The sequence below is a fragment of the Crinia signifera genome, chromosome 4, assembly GCF_055691185.1.
Source record: "Crinia signifera chromosome 4, ASM5569118v1, whole genome shotgun sequence".
NCBI lineage: Eukaryota > Metazoa > Chordata > Amphibia > Anura > Myobatrachidae > Crinia > Crinia signifera.
Window position 1 is genome coordinate 130,570,622 of NC_139220.1, and position 14,393 is coordinate 130,585,014.

General features: G+C 49.4%; 1 protein-coding gene across 1 annotated transcript in view; it reads left to right on the forward strand.

Annotated features, from left to right (window-relative positions):
* Window positions 1–4,278: 4,278 nt before the first annotated feature.
* Window positions 4,279–14,393, forward strand: part of GNS (glucosamine (N-acetyl)-6-sulfatase) — a 37,828-nt gene continuing 27,713 nt past the window's right edge. Inside the window, exons 1-4 of the mRNA XM_083182464.1 lie at window positions 4,279–4,612; window positions 10,250–10,309; window positions 12,213–12,416; window positions 12,905–12,970. Coding sequence (XP_083038590.1) covers window positions 4,463–4,612; window positions 10,250–10,309; window positions 12,213–12,416; window positions 12,905–12,970 — 480 coding nt within the window. The 5' untranslated portion in view covers window positions 4,279–4,462. The remainder of the gene's footprint in view (window positions 4,613–10,249; window positions 10,310–12,212; window positions 12,417–12,904; window positions 12,971–14,393) is intronic.

Here is a 14,393-nt window from a genome sequence, read left to right on the forward strand (position 1 = left end):
ACCAGCCATCCCCCTTCCCTAGCCCAGTGCCCCCCTAAATAGCCATCCCTGTCCCCAACCCAGTGCCCACCTAACTAGACACCCCTGTCCCCATCCCAGTGCCCCCCTAACTAGCCACCCCTGTCCCCAGCCCAGTGCCCCCCTATCTAACCAGCCACCCCCCTTCCCTAGCCCAGTGCCCACCTAACCAGCCAACCCCATCCCCAGCCCAGTGCCCACCTATCTAACCAGCCACCCCCTTCCCTAGCCCAGTGCCCACCTAACCAGCCAGCCCCTTCCCTAGCCCAGTGCGCACCTAACCAGCCATCTCCCGTCCCCAGCCCATTGCCCCCTAACCAGCCATCTACCATCCCCAGCTCAGTGCCCCCCCCCTTCCCTAGCCCAGTGCCCACCTAACCAGCCACCCCCATCCCAGTGCCTACCTATCTAACCAGCCACCCCCCTTCCCTAGCCCAGTGCCCACCTAACCAGCCACCCCCTTCCCTAGCCCAGTGCCCACCTAACCAGCCATCTCTCGTTCCCAGCCCAGTGCCCCCTAACCAGCCATCTCCCGTCCCCAGCCCAGTGCCCCCCTATCTAACCAGCCACCCTCCTTCCATAGCCCAGTGCCCACCTAACTAGCCACCCCTGTCCCCAGCCCAGTGACCCCCTATCTAACCAGCCACCCCCTTCACTAGCCCAGTGCCCACCTAACCAGCCACCCCCATCCCCAGCCCACCTATCTAACCAGCCACCCCCCTTCCCTAGCCCAGTGTCCACCTAACCAGCCACCCCCCTTCCCTAGCCCAGTGCCCCCTAACCAGCCATCTCCCGTCCCCAGCCCAGTGCCCCCCTATCTAACCAGCCACCCCCCTTCCCTAGCCCAGTGCCCACCTAACCAGCCACCCCCATCCCAGTGCCCACCTATCTAACCAGCCACCCCCCTTCCCTAGCCCAGTGCCCACCTAACCAGCCACCCCCCTTCCCTAGCCCAGTGCCCACCTAACCAGCCATCTCCCGTCCCCAGCCCAGTGCCCCCCTATCTAACCAGCCACCCCCCTTCCCTAGCCCAGTGCCCACCTAACCAGCCACCCCCATGACCCCTATCTAACCAGCCATCCCCTTCCATAGCACAGTGCCACACTATCTAACCAGCCATCCCCTTCCCCAGCCCAGTGCCCACCTAACCAGCCACCCCCATCCCAGTGACCCCTATCTAACCAGCCATCCCCTTCCATAGCACAGTGTCACACTATCTAACCAGCCATCCCCCTTCCCTAGCCCAGTGCCCCCCTAAATAGCCACCCCTGTCCCCAGCCCAGTGCCTACCTAACTAGCCACCCCTGTCCCCAGCCCAGTGCCCCCCTATCTAACCAGCCATCCCCCTTCCCTAGCCCAGTGCCCCCCTAACTAGCCACCCCTGTCCCCATCCCAGTGCCCCCCTAACTAGCCACCCCTGTCCCCAGCCCAGTGCCCCCCTATCTAACCGGCCATCCCCCTTCCCTAGCCCAGTGCCCCCCAAAATTGCCACCCCTGTCCCCAGCCCAGTGCCCACCTATCTAACCAGCCATCCCCTTCCATAGCCCAGTGCCCATCTAACCAGCCATCTCCTGTCCCCAGCCCAGTGCCCCCCTATCTAACCAGCCACCCCCCTTCCCTAGCCCAGTGCCCACCTAACCAGCCACCCCCATCCCAGTGACCCCTATCTAACCAGCCATCCCCTTCCATAGCACAGTGCCACACTATCTAACCAGCCATCCCCTTCCCCAGCTCAGTGTCCCTCTATCTAACCAGCCATCCCCTTACCTAACCCAGTTCCCACCTAAATAGCCACCCCTGTCCCCAGCCCAGTGCCCACCTATCTAACCAGCCATCCCCTTCCATAGCCCAGTGCCAACCTAACCAGCCATCTCCTGTCCCCAGCCCAGTGCCCCCCTATCTAACCAGCCATCCCCGTTCCAGTGCCCCCCATTTAACCTTCCCCCACCAACAGCCCAGTGCCCCCCATCAGCAGGGGTGGTAGAACAATGGGCAGACTCTGTGACGGCATTGTAGAGCCAGTACCGACGGGGTCTGCGGGGAGCACTGGGTTTGGGTAGGAGCTGCTCTGCCAGACTCTGTTGCTTATGCAGGCGGCTGCTCCCGCACTTGCCTGTCAGCGCAGAAGCAACGTGGACCCAGCGCTGCCCACAGAGCTTGTCCGCGCTAGCTCCACCAAGCTAGTGCCTCACCATCCCCTAACCTCACCGCACGTCACTGGTTTCGTCCCGTTTCCCGTTCACACTATGGAGGAGGCAGCGCTTGGAGCAGTGTCAGCTCCCCCACCACCTTCCCCTCCACCGATGACACGCTGACACTCCGCCGTGCCCCCACATGACGTCAGCGAACCACCAATATTGCCGGTTCGCAAAGGCGATGTGAACAGACCACACATGCAGGGTCGTACCTGGACTGAACCGTTTAAAAGTCCCTATGCGACCCTGCATTTGTGATCTGAATGTGGTATGACACTCCCAGAAAACGCTTGCCACCCACAAACGCCAGCTACCTGTCAACATACCTCCCAACATGACCCTCTCCAGGTACACATTGCTCTGTTTCTGGACTTCTCCCTTAATTAATGATTGCCATTACCTGTGTTGAAGCATCTTTCTTATTCATTAACCCAGGGGTGTTAAACACAAGGCCCGCGGGCCAAATCCGGCCCGCCAGACCTCTTCATGTGGCCCGCGCAGCCGCCGCCAGCCTTCACCTTTTATTCTCGATTTTTTTTTTTAAACAAGAAAGCCGCCTCTTCAGCACATGCGCGGCAGCCTACAAGCCAGAGAACGTCTGCCCTCTAGCGCACTGCCGCCGGTCGTCAACCCCTCCTACGCTCCCACCTGCTGTATAGGAGCCAGAGAGAGGAAAGAGCAGGTCCGTCGTGGTGAATGGTGCTGCTGCTGCTGTGCGCTCCAGGTCACTTACTGCTGAGTGTGCACTGCACAGTCACCGGGAGCACGCTGCCCCCCACTCCTGGATAGATAGTGCGAGGAGCGCTACTCACAGGAGGGAGGGGGAAATGCGCCTGTGTGAGAGCGCAGCTGTGTCCTTGGTGGTGGAGCAGCTCAGACTGGAGTGGATGCATCAGAGCGGGTAAGTGTCAAACTCTCTGCCTGTGTGTGTGTGTGCACTGGTACATTGCAGCCCATCATTAATTGCTGTGTCCCATGATAATAAGCAGGACATATGCCCTAAGACTGAGTGCTGCCCCCTGTGCAGGCAGCGTGTGCCCTAATGCACTGCAGTTCACAGCAATAGCAGGAGGGAAATGCTACTGCTGAGTATACAATAATTGAATGCAGTGACAATAATTTATGATAATAAAGAGTGGACACATAGGGGTAGATTTATTATAGCGGCGCGATAGAGCGGCGCCTATCGCGCCGCTATAACAGTTCCTGCTTCGCCTCATTAGCGAGGCGAAGCAGGAGGGGACACCGACAAGATCTACTAAGATCTTGCCGCCGGAGTGGGGGAGCGCTAACTCCCCCCTCCGGCGATGTCCCCTCAAGCTGACAGCACGTCAGTTAACACTGACGCGCTGTCTGCTTCTCCCCGGCCGGCTGGACTGCGCATGCGCGGGATCTCGCTACTCACGCGAGATCCCAGCGCAGCTCAGCGCCAGCAGCAGGGACAGCGCTGTCCCTGCTGTAGACATAGGGCATCGCCGCCTGCAGCTGTCGAAGTCGATAGCTGCAGGCGGCGGAACGGTCAGCGATGCTGACCGTTCATAAATTAGATATGCAGTATGCGCCCTGTACTAAAACTAGTACATGCGCTATGACGCCGTCCCCCCACCGCCGCCGTTACTGCACCGTGTGATAGATCAGGGGAAGCGCTATCCCCTGCCATAAGGCACGGGGATAGCGCATATACCCCTGATCGTCAGATCATAAATCTTCCCCATAGTCCTACAGATACAACCGGCCCTTTGAGGGTGACCAATCTGCTGATGAATTTGAGTTTGACACCCCTGCATTCACCTGAGTGAAAACAGGTGATGGCAATAATACATTATGAGGGAAGTCCAGAAACAGAGCAATGTGTCCCTCCTGGAGAGGGTCATGTTGGGACTTGGGAGGTATGTGTCAATCAGCTTGCAATCATAAAATGCACAGTCGCTCGATAATCGTCAGGTTTTGCAATATCGCAGTACAGCGATCAGGTGTGAATAACCCCCATTGCATTGGTCACAAAGCTCTGCCATACACACACCCCAGGGCCGGGAGTTCCCCACAGCGCCCTCTCCTCCTCCTCCCTTCCTGTTAGTAGCGCACATGTGACTGTGGCTGTGAGCAGCTGACTCGCGTCGCTCCTACTTCCTCCTGTGCAGGGCGCTGTGGGTGCATGTGCTGCTGCTGCTGCCCGACTATGAGATAGACAGAGCGGCAGCCTGACGACTCTGATCCCGTTGTAGCTGCTGACCTGCGGGCAGGAAGAGATGCGTATCCCCGGCCCCCTCCCTGCAGGGAGCTGCTGCTTATTAATGCTAGGACTCCTGTGCTCGGCGCCTGTGTCAGTGGAAGGGTCCAGGAAACCGAATGTGGTGCTGATCCTCACCGATGATCAGGATGTGTCCCTGGGCGGCATGGTAACTACACTATAGGCTACACTGCTATGGTCGCCGCATCCCAGCGCTGCCTTGCGTACGGTCTCCTATCGGTGTCTTCCTTGTTTACATGTTGTTCTCCTCCTCCTCCTCTGTGTGGCCTGTGAGCGGCCGGTGGTGCCATTGGGAGCACTTCCCTGTCACCTGCTCTCTCTCCCGAGTCCCTATTCCTGCTGTTCTCTTACGCTGCGGCTAGTCTGTGCCTGTCCTTTCACTTTCTACAACCAAATGTCTCACGCACTTGCACATTGGCAGGGAGCACCTAGTGCTGTCACTGAGTATACAGTATGCCTCAGCCGGGACACCTGCTCTGCTCTGGATCAAGTTCTAACTTTGTTGCTCTTGACCTACACATAGTAATACATAGTTCCCTAGTGAGGTGTCTTCCTCACTTGGGGTCAGATCAGTTAGCTGCGATGCTCTAGACCAGGGGTGAGGAAGCAGGGAAAAAATCCTTCGGGGGCCATATGTAAAAATTTCTCTTACAAATTGTCCTGCTGCAGCCGTTTCACGCTCTGGCGGCTGCCACTGAATAGGACTGACAGTCTCCGGCTGCTGTTAATTAAGAGGAATCTCGCAAGAACTACCAACTTCTTGCGAGAATTCCCCTGTACTTGACTCATGGCAAAGGGTGGGGGGGCCACTCACACCGGCTACGGGGGCCGCATACGGCCCCAGGGCCTGAGGTTCCCCACCCCTGCTCTAGACTCAATCCAATCACCCAGTGCTGTTTAGAACACGGTTGTTGATCTAGTCGACATCGAGCTGCATTTACAGACCGCAGAGGACATGGTTAACGACCAGCAGAAGCACGCATCGTTAATGATCTAATGCATACACAAAAGCAGTCAAATTCTGCCTATGTGGTTTATGGCTAGGTGCATATCGTTTATACCCCTTTTACACCGCTGAAAAATCCGGGTCAGCGACGGGTCAGACCCGGATCTTCGGCGGTGTAAATGGGTTCAAGCCGTGTCCATTTACACGGGTCCTCTACCCAGGTCCTGACCTGGGTAGAACATGGTTAGGACCCGTGTAGAGGCCGGTGTAAATGGTTGGGCAGCGGGTCTGTGCACGGCGTGCAGCGCAGGGGAAGCTGTCCCCGGCTGCTGCGGGAGGAGGGGGGTGTCTGCGGCTGCTGAGGGGGGGCGAGCTGTCAGGCTGCTGAGGGGGCAGATGGAGGGGATGCTGGTTGCTGTAACTTCACATCGCCATCTGGGAAGTCGCCAGCGGGGTCCCTCCAGTGTATGGGAAGTAACTGGTGAGGGTGCCTGCAGCGGCCGGGCACTACCGCTACTAGTTCCCATCCGCCACAGGGACTTCCCATACACTGGAGGGACCCTGCCGGTGACTTCCTATATGCTGGATGGACCCCCCGCCCACCTGCACTGCCGGACCCCGCTGCCTGGAGGCTGGACCCCATGCTGGGGGGGGGGGGGGGGTGATGTGGTGCTGCTGCTGCAGGCCATTTGTAATGACATCCACAAGGAATGGCAGGGCTGACCCAGGTTCAGTGTAGGTGGTGCAGACCCTGGTCTGACCCAGGTCGAATTGCTGTGTAAATGGGGTATGAAGCAGGGTCCCTGGAAACACCCATGTTCAAAGACCAGGGTTTGACCAGGGTTTTTGGTGTAAAAGGGGTTATTAGTGATTACGAAAGATAAAGATACGGTTTACATTAAATAGTGGTAAAGCAAACTCCTTGTTGTTTGAGATCGTTCAGTGTGTAGTATGCACATATGGTTCATTCGAAAGGACTCCACAACCCAAATTATTCCTAAATATAATGATTGTATCAATACCCCACCCCTGAGCTTTACACACTAATCCTAACTTACCTTTGTACATTGTGGAACATCTCTGGATTGGATTATTAAGATATTAAACCTTCATTGGCAATATGATTAGTATAATTAGTAATCATTTTATCCTGTGTTTGTAGAATGCTTTAACCAAGTGGTTTCCAAACTTTTTGAATCACTGTGCCCTAGAGTTTCAGCAGTTTCCCATGGCACCCCTAAGCCAAACATTTCTTATTGATAAACCGCCAAAATTGGTAAATTGTAGTTTCCTCTCACCCCTAGTTTCAGTTATCTGGTGCAGGACAGGGGTGCACTTCTATTTGTTTGCATTTTAAGAGTGCCAGACACCAGCGGAAACAGTTGACACAACTAAGCTAGACAGGCCTTAGGTCGACATGGGGAAGGTCAACAGTCAAAAGGTTGATGGGGTTTTTCCCCCTTTAAAAAAAAAAAAAAAAAAAAATAATAATAATTGTATGCCATACTATCCACTAGGGCATGGAGGGAGAAAATATAAGTGTGCCGACATTCAAGACAGAAATGTGAAAAACCCATGCTTCACCTATCACAGTGCCGATTTGGTTTTGACCTAAACTCTTGCCAACCCTGCAAGTGCCCTGCAGCACCCAGAGTGCCACAACACCAAGTTTGGGAACAGTTTCCTTTAAGAATAAACATCTGTGCAACGTGCCTGCATGACCTCTGTTTTGGTTGTTTTTGAGGTTTGTTTTTGCAATAAACCATGAGATGCAGAGTCTTGTTATTATACGCAATACTACTTATGAGTAATGGGCCCTACACACGGGGCGATTACAGCCCTATTTCTAAGCGTTCTGTCTAGATTGCTTAGAAACGAAGCAAGGATCACTCCGTGTGCATGCAGTATAAATCTAGTCATCGCCCGTGTTCTCTGTATTGAGCACTGGCAGTGACAGATCGCTCAGCACACTACTGCCGTCGCCATATGTGTACGGGGCATAACTTCCCTCATAGTGTTGGGGAATGGAGAATGACTTGTACTGTATAGGACAGGATTTATCAGCATTGTTTAGGCTGTATCAAGCCTTGGAGTGAGATAAAGTAATGGTGTTGACCAATTGGCTTCTAAGGAGCAGATCCCCTTAGCTACAGATTCATGTGTGGCTGCAGTTTCAGGTTTACGGCCTGGCCTAATCAATTACTGTCCGATTTCCACATGTAGCTGTGTACACACTAGTTGATATATCTGCATATAAATTGAGCTGTAACTATATCTATAGACGGATCAGGCAGCGTGTTCTCTAACAGACCAGTTCAATCCTGTCTGAGCATTAACTAAAAGTTATGGGCCCTACACACGGAGCGATATTCAAGTGTTTTCTGAGCGATTTTACATAATTTCACTAGATTCAGAAAATGGCTGAATAATTGTCTGTGTGTGTAGTGTACACAGTGATGTAAATGCGCGGGTTCTTATCTGGGGCCAATTAACCAACACGCAAGTTATTAATCGGTCGCGGCCAGTGTTCTCACTGGAGAATACTGACCCTGACATGTCGATCAGCACACAGCGCTGTGCAGTGCGGTGTGCTGAGCAATGTAGCATCACTAATTCCCTCCTGTTGCCCCGTGTTTTGGCCATAACACCTATATTGCAACTGTTGCATATTTAATAACTACACTTGAATCCCTCGATTCTATCTACAGATATCAGTGTGAACCACATTATCCACGTTATATCAAATCATTCCGATCACTTATTTATTTACAGTCTCTTGAGAGACATATATATATATATATATATATATATATATATATATATATATATATATATATATATATATATATATATATATATATCTGTGCAGGGTCCGGCACTCCCCCATTCTTACATGCATGTACTCTGCCCGGGTGCCCATCCAGAGGGATAAAATCCACCATATACGCTCCAAATAAAGATGTCACTCCGGGTCTTGTTTAAGTGCAAAAAGGTGCTTTACTGCTGTGTACGGCGTTTCGGGACTAGCCCGTCTTCAGGACATACACTGTGTATGTCTTGAAGACGGGCTAGTCCCGAAACGCCGTACACAGCAGTAAAGCACCTTTTTGCACTTAAACAAGACCCGGAGTGACATCTTTATTTGGAATATATATATAATTTTTTTTTTTTTTTATTAAAGGAGCTTCCTGCTAACACGGATCCTACTATTACAAAACTGTCCATCAAAACACCCATGTGATTACCTTTAAGGGGTAGAAGATGCCAGACAGTGGGGGTTAGTCTAATTCTATCATCCATTCACATGCCTGTAGGGGTTCGGGGGGCGTGCGGGCAGCGTCTGGAGGACTCGCAAGGCTGCAAAATATCAATGAAATCACCCATGATCTGTATTGATGAAAACTTCTGTGAGGTGCAGACGTGAATAATATGAATTGTAGTTGAGCAGCTCCAGTTTGTCTGGGCAATTAGCCAAAGGAATACTTAGATTGCCACAGTTGCGTATATAATAGCTACACTTGAATCTTTCAAACACTGACTTTTATGTATGGGCACTGAGTCAACCAGCATGAGTTAAGGGGCCTACACACGTAGCGACCGCAATGCTCAGCAAGATCTCTCCGCACACAATGAAACACTAGGCAGCCCCTTGGGCACAGCCCATCGCCGAACTAACCGCCCGCACTGCTAGGTACGAATGGCAGTGGTTGTAAGTTCATACAAGGCGCCCCCCCACACACACACACACACAGCATTTGTGGCTATCATACTGTATATGCCATCTAATAATAATTTTTTTTATTAGATTATGTTTGATATATATTTTGTTTATGAAATAAAAAACACAATGCTTCTCATCTTGAAAAATGTACTCATTTTTTTGCACATCATTTTAGTTTTTTTGTATCTTTATGTAATGAAATAGATATTTTTTGTTTTATAAATGAGCATCTGACAGAAACTATCCATATAATCTTCTAAATGCAAGATTTGTATCAGCGCTCATTGTTTACAATTGCTATTACCCCAGACAGAGTATTTTTATATATGTTTATAGAGTAGATGATTTAAAAAACAAAACAAAGGTTGGTTAATACCATTTTATATGTATGTGATTGAATAAGGATGCTGTCGGCCAGTATAAGGAGGCTACTGACCAACGCTAGGCCAGCCCACTGTGGAAGTTGAGTAGGGGCGTGGCCTAGCGTCGAGATCACCACCATTGTCTATTAGGGGAGGACAGAGTGTAACCGGCTCCGACTTAAGGTGCATTGCACCCAATCTATGCTCTCTGACTGCGTTGATTGAGAACCGCCAACGTTGGTACGTCATTTTATACCTCTGCCTTGTATGTTCTGTGTTGGATTAAACTTTTACAAAAACTTTCTTCCTAATTAATATCCACAATTTCTGTACCTTATTGTGCTGTGAATTGCATTATAAACTTGAAGAGTAGTAAATAATATTCAATTATTTCCACCTGGCAGAAATATCTTCCGTTTTAATCAAGGAAAAAACTGACGCCGATAGTCGAAAATGGCCGCAGATTTGACGCTTCGGATGCCATTTGCAACCATGCAGATTCGACTTTGAAAAAAGTCAAATCTGCACAAGCGAGTCCTGACTGTTTTCGGCCAGGCCAGCCGCTGGGCGGAAATATTTTCCTATATTGAGTAGTGGAGAAACAGCTGTCTAGTTGTAACTTCACCTTACCTTAACTAGATTTCTGAAGTCAGACATTTGATATACTGTAGCTCTGTTAGATTGTAAGATGTACTTGGTAGACAATATGTTCTACTGTTCTGTTTATAATTAGATTTCCTTGTCTCTCTTTTCTAGACTCCATTAAAGAAGACTAAAGCGCTAATTGCAGATCTTGGCATAACGTTTACCAATGCCGTAAGTCTTTTTCATTTTATTTTAGATAAATGTTCAAGCGCAATGAAAATATGACAACCATATGTAAGTACAGTGTTTGTTAGGATTCCAGTAATTTTATACTGATCGACAAGAAAACTTCTACTCTGTGCTGGTTTTCTGTGCTCAATCATTGGAGGACTGCCCATGGCGGGCTCTGTGGGTTAAAGGAGTTGTTGCAAAGTCCTCATTTGTTTTCACAAGCTATTATGGGGAGGATTGCAGAGTTCACAACATATAACCTCCCGGCACTATAATTTTGACTCCTCTTCACATGATGTATTGTGAGGAAATCTGCTGTGTGACTGCTGACATAAGCACATATGTTCAATATACTATTAGCGGCTGACCTTTGCTGATTATATTATATATATCAGCACCAAGGTATGCGCCTCCATTTTTTCTTTTCCATTTGCAGTATTTAATTGTTAGCCTTTCTTTGGCCGTTCACTTCTCAAAGAAGTCCTGCAATTAAGTTTAATGTTATAAAGCATGGACAAACAGTGATCTTTTCAAATATATATCTATTTAATTAGGTCCTGTGCACTGTGCAGACTATTTGGGGGGTGGGCGTGGAATTCAATTAGCTGCGGTTAAATCCAGGGGCAATTTATTTAACCCCAATAGCTGACACCAACTTGGACTTTGTTTCACCTGCCCAGAGGCTGGAGAAACAAAATCCTCTTTATTTTTATTTTTTGTGGCAGCGATTGTGAAAACATATGGATCTGGGAGCTTATTCGGATCTGTGTGTTTTTCACATAGTAAGGGTTAAGTGAAGGAATTAATTGTATTGCCCGGGGAGAGGGGCCCATCCGGCAAAGAGACCTGTTTTTTTTTTTTTTTTTGGGGGAGGTTTTTTTGTATGGAAGAAGCCAACAAGTTGCAGGAATACTGGGATTTAAATCTTAAAAACACCTTTCTGAGATCTCCTGTTAGGATTGGTGAAGCTCCTAGATAATGGTTTGAGTATGGGACTTTGGGTCGACAGCAAATAGGGCGATAAGGTCATTATGTCGACGCAAGCATTGGGTTGGCATAGGGAAGGTCGACAATCAAAAGGTCGACATGGTGTTTTTCACATTTGTTTGTCTCCAATGTCGACACAGTCGTCATGGGCACTAAAACATAGCACCGTGTCCCCTCGCTACGCTCGCCATTCTTCGGGCACAGTACTATGCTTGGCGCACTATTTTATTCTCCCATCATGCCCTAGTGGATGGTAGAGCATATGAAATACTGCCTTTCGGCTCCAAAAAAACTCCATGTCGACCTTCCTGCATGTCGACCTAATGGTTGCCGACCTACTTGCTGTTGACTCAAAGTCCGGATACCAATGATTTTCCTATTCAGGGCTTAGGGTATTTACTGTACAAATTTAATTGGTCAGTGGATTCCTTAAAGGCTGCCTTCTGCGGAAATCACTAGAACAACTAAGGTGGAAAAAAGCATCAGACTTTGGGGAGTGTTCAATTGCCCGTGGTTATTTACTGCAGGCAGTTGTATCTGTGGGGGCAATCCTAATGCCCCATGGAAAGTTTACAGCTTGATCTTGTATACTGCACAATTGGGCGCACAAAGCATCAGAGGGGAATTAGGAATGGTGGGAGACATCTATATCTATCTATCTATCTGCAATAATTTCTACATATGAATCTGTTTCTAAAGCGCACATGTTATTAATCATATCTATGAATTAGTTTAAATGATTTTCTGTTTGTTATTGTGGGGTGGGAATGGGCATGTATTATTATAAAGATTTAAACTGTGAATAAAAAAAAAGTAGGAGGAAACCGTGGTGACTGATGCAATACAGCCTCTACACCTCCTGTAGCTGGTGCGGAGAATCTCTGTAGAAAGTAACTGTGCATGTTTTTGTCTGCAGTACGTTGGCAGTGCCCTCTGCTGTCCAAGCAGAGCCAGTATTCTGTCTGGGCGATACCCGCATAACCACCATGTTGTCAACAATACAATAGAGGGAAACTGTAGCAGCAAAGCCTGGCAGAAGACACTAGAGCCTTACACCTTCCCAGCTCTTCTCCAGTCCATCGGCTACCAGACATTGTTTGCGGGAAAGTACTTAAATCAGGTATTGATAATGTATTTGGTCTTCACTAGATGGGTTTCACGCTTGTCTGTCTGCGCTCAATCAGAAACGTTCATAAATATCCGCACAGAATGATAAAAGTCCTCTGCTCCCATCTATACCTATAACAGAGTGGTATACAGAAATAAGGTCTGTTATTTGTTTATTGGTTGACTTTTCTGTAAAGGTTCAAATTGTAACCTTTGTCTTGGTGCTCTGGCTCAGAACACCAGGATGTTTCATGAGTGTTCTCCGACTAAGGTTTCCACACCTTCATTTTGATGGTATCTGGATGATAGATCACTCGCTTTTGGCCATTTTACAGCATTTAGGCGAAAATGGCTTACTGTCATTTGCTCCCATGCATTACCAGATTTTTGTTCCCATCACAGATTGGACAGATAAATCTACATTTTAAAACTTCAAAATGACCTAATATTTCCTACATTTCTTGTTATATATTAATCTAATGTTGTTTTTGATTTGTACAGTATGGAGTGGAGGATGCCGGTGGAATGAGCCATGTGCCTCCTGGGTGGAGTTATTGGTATGCTTTGGTAAGTAACATTTCACATACAGGTACTTAAGCTCTGAAGCAGGCTACACACTGGATGATATGTTGTCTGATCCAGTGGATTGGACAGACATATGGAGCACGTTGTCTAGTATGTCACAATATGTCACTGGCTATGTGTTCTCCTGCGTGTTGTCGGTGACCTGCATACTAATGAGAACCGTGCTACCGGATGCAGAATGCAGGTCCCACCGGCCGTGCTGCCAATGGGTACACACATCGCTTGGTGTGTGCCCAGGTTTTGAACAATGCCACTTAAGTAATATTTCCTATTTTGCTATGTATAATCCAAGCTTCCTGTATTATTGGGATTTCTATAAATCTTATTGATGTGGTTGCTTATTTTGAAGATTGTGTGGACCCTTCTAAATAGATATGTATTAAACAGAACAAGCAACACGGATAACCTGCACACTTTATGTATCAGGCCAGTTATGTTCTCATTTAATTTATAGTCCTAGCTTGCTCCCGTAATATGCGGAGCGGAGAAGGGCGGTGGCGGGAGCCCAAGCATCGGTCTCCTGCAGGGGAATATACAGTGAAGGGAGGCAGTATTTGGTACATTCAGAGAAGGGTGGGCAGGCTGGGAGACATAGTGAATGGGGGCACGCTGGGGGACACACAGTGAAGGAGGGGCACGCTGGGGGACACACAGTGAAGGAGGGGCACGCTGGGGGACACACAGTGAAGGAGGGGCACGCTGGGGGACACACAGTGAAGGAGGGGCACGCTGGGGGACACACAGTGAAGGAGGGGCACGCTGGGGGACACACAGTGAAGGAGGGGCACGCTGGGGGACACACAGTGAAGGAGGGGCACGCTGGGGGACACACAGTGAAGGAGGGGCACGCTGGGGGACACACAGTGAAGGAGGGGCACGCTGGGGGACACACAGTGAAGGAGGGGCACGCTGGGGGACACACAGTGAAGGAGGGGCACGCTGGGGGACACACAGTGAAGGAGGGGCACGCTGGGGGACACACAGAGAAGGAGGGGCACGCTGGGGGACATACAGTGAAGGAGGGGCACGCTGGGGGACACACAGTGAAGGAGGGGCACGCTGGGGGACACAGTGAAGGAGGGGCACGCTGGGGGACACACAGTGAATGGGGGCACGCTGGGGGAGGTACAGTGCATGGGGGCAGAGTGGGGGACCATTCTGATGTGATTAATGGTTCAAAGAATGTCAGGCTGAATGGTCGGCCCACACACATTTTCACATCACCATATCTGGCCCTATTGTTTTAGTCAACATGAATTAACATTTTTTTATTTTTGTAAATCCAGAAACAAAGGGGGAAATTTAATAGGATGAGAGATTCAGAAACATTTTGAAAAATGGTTAGAATAAAATAAAAGGTACATTTAGGATGAGAGATTCAGAAAGTGAGAGATTTGGGAAGAAA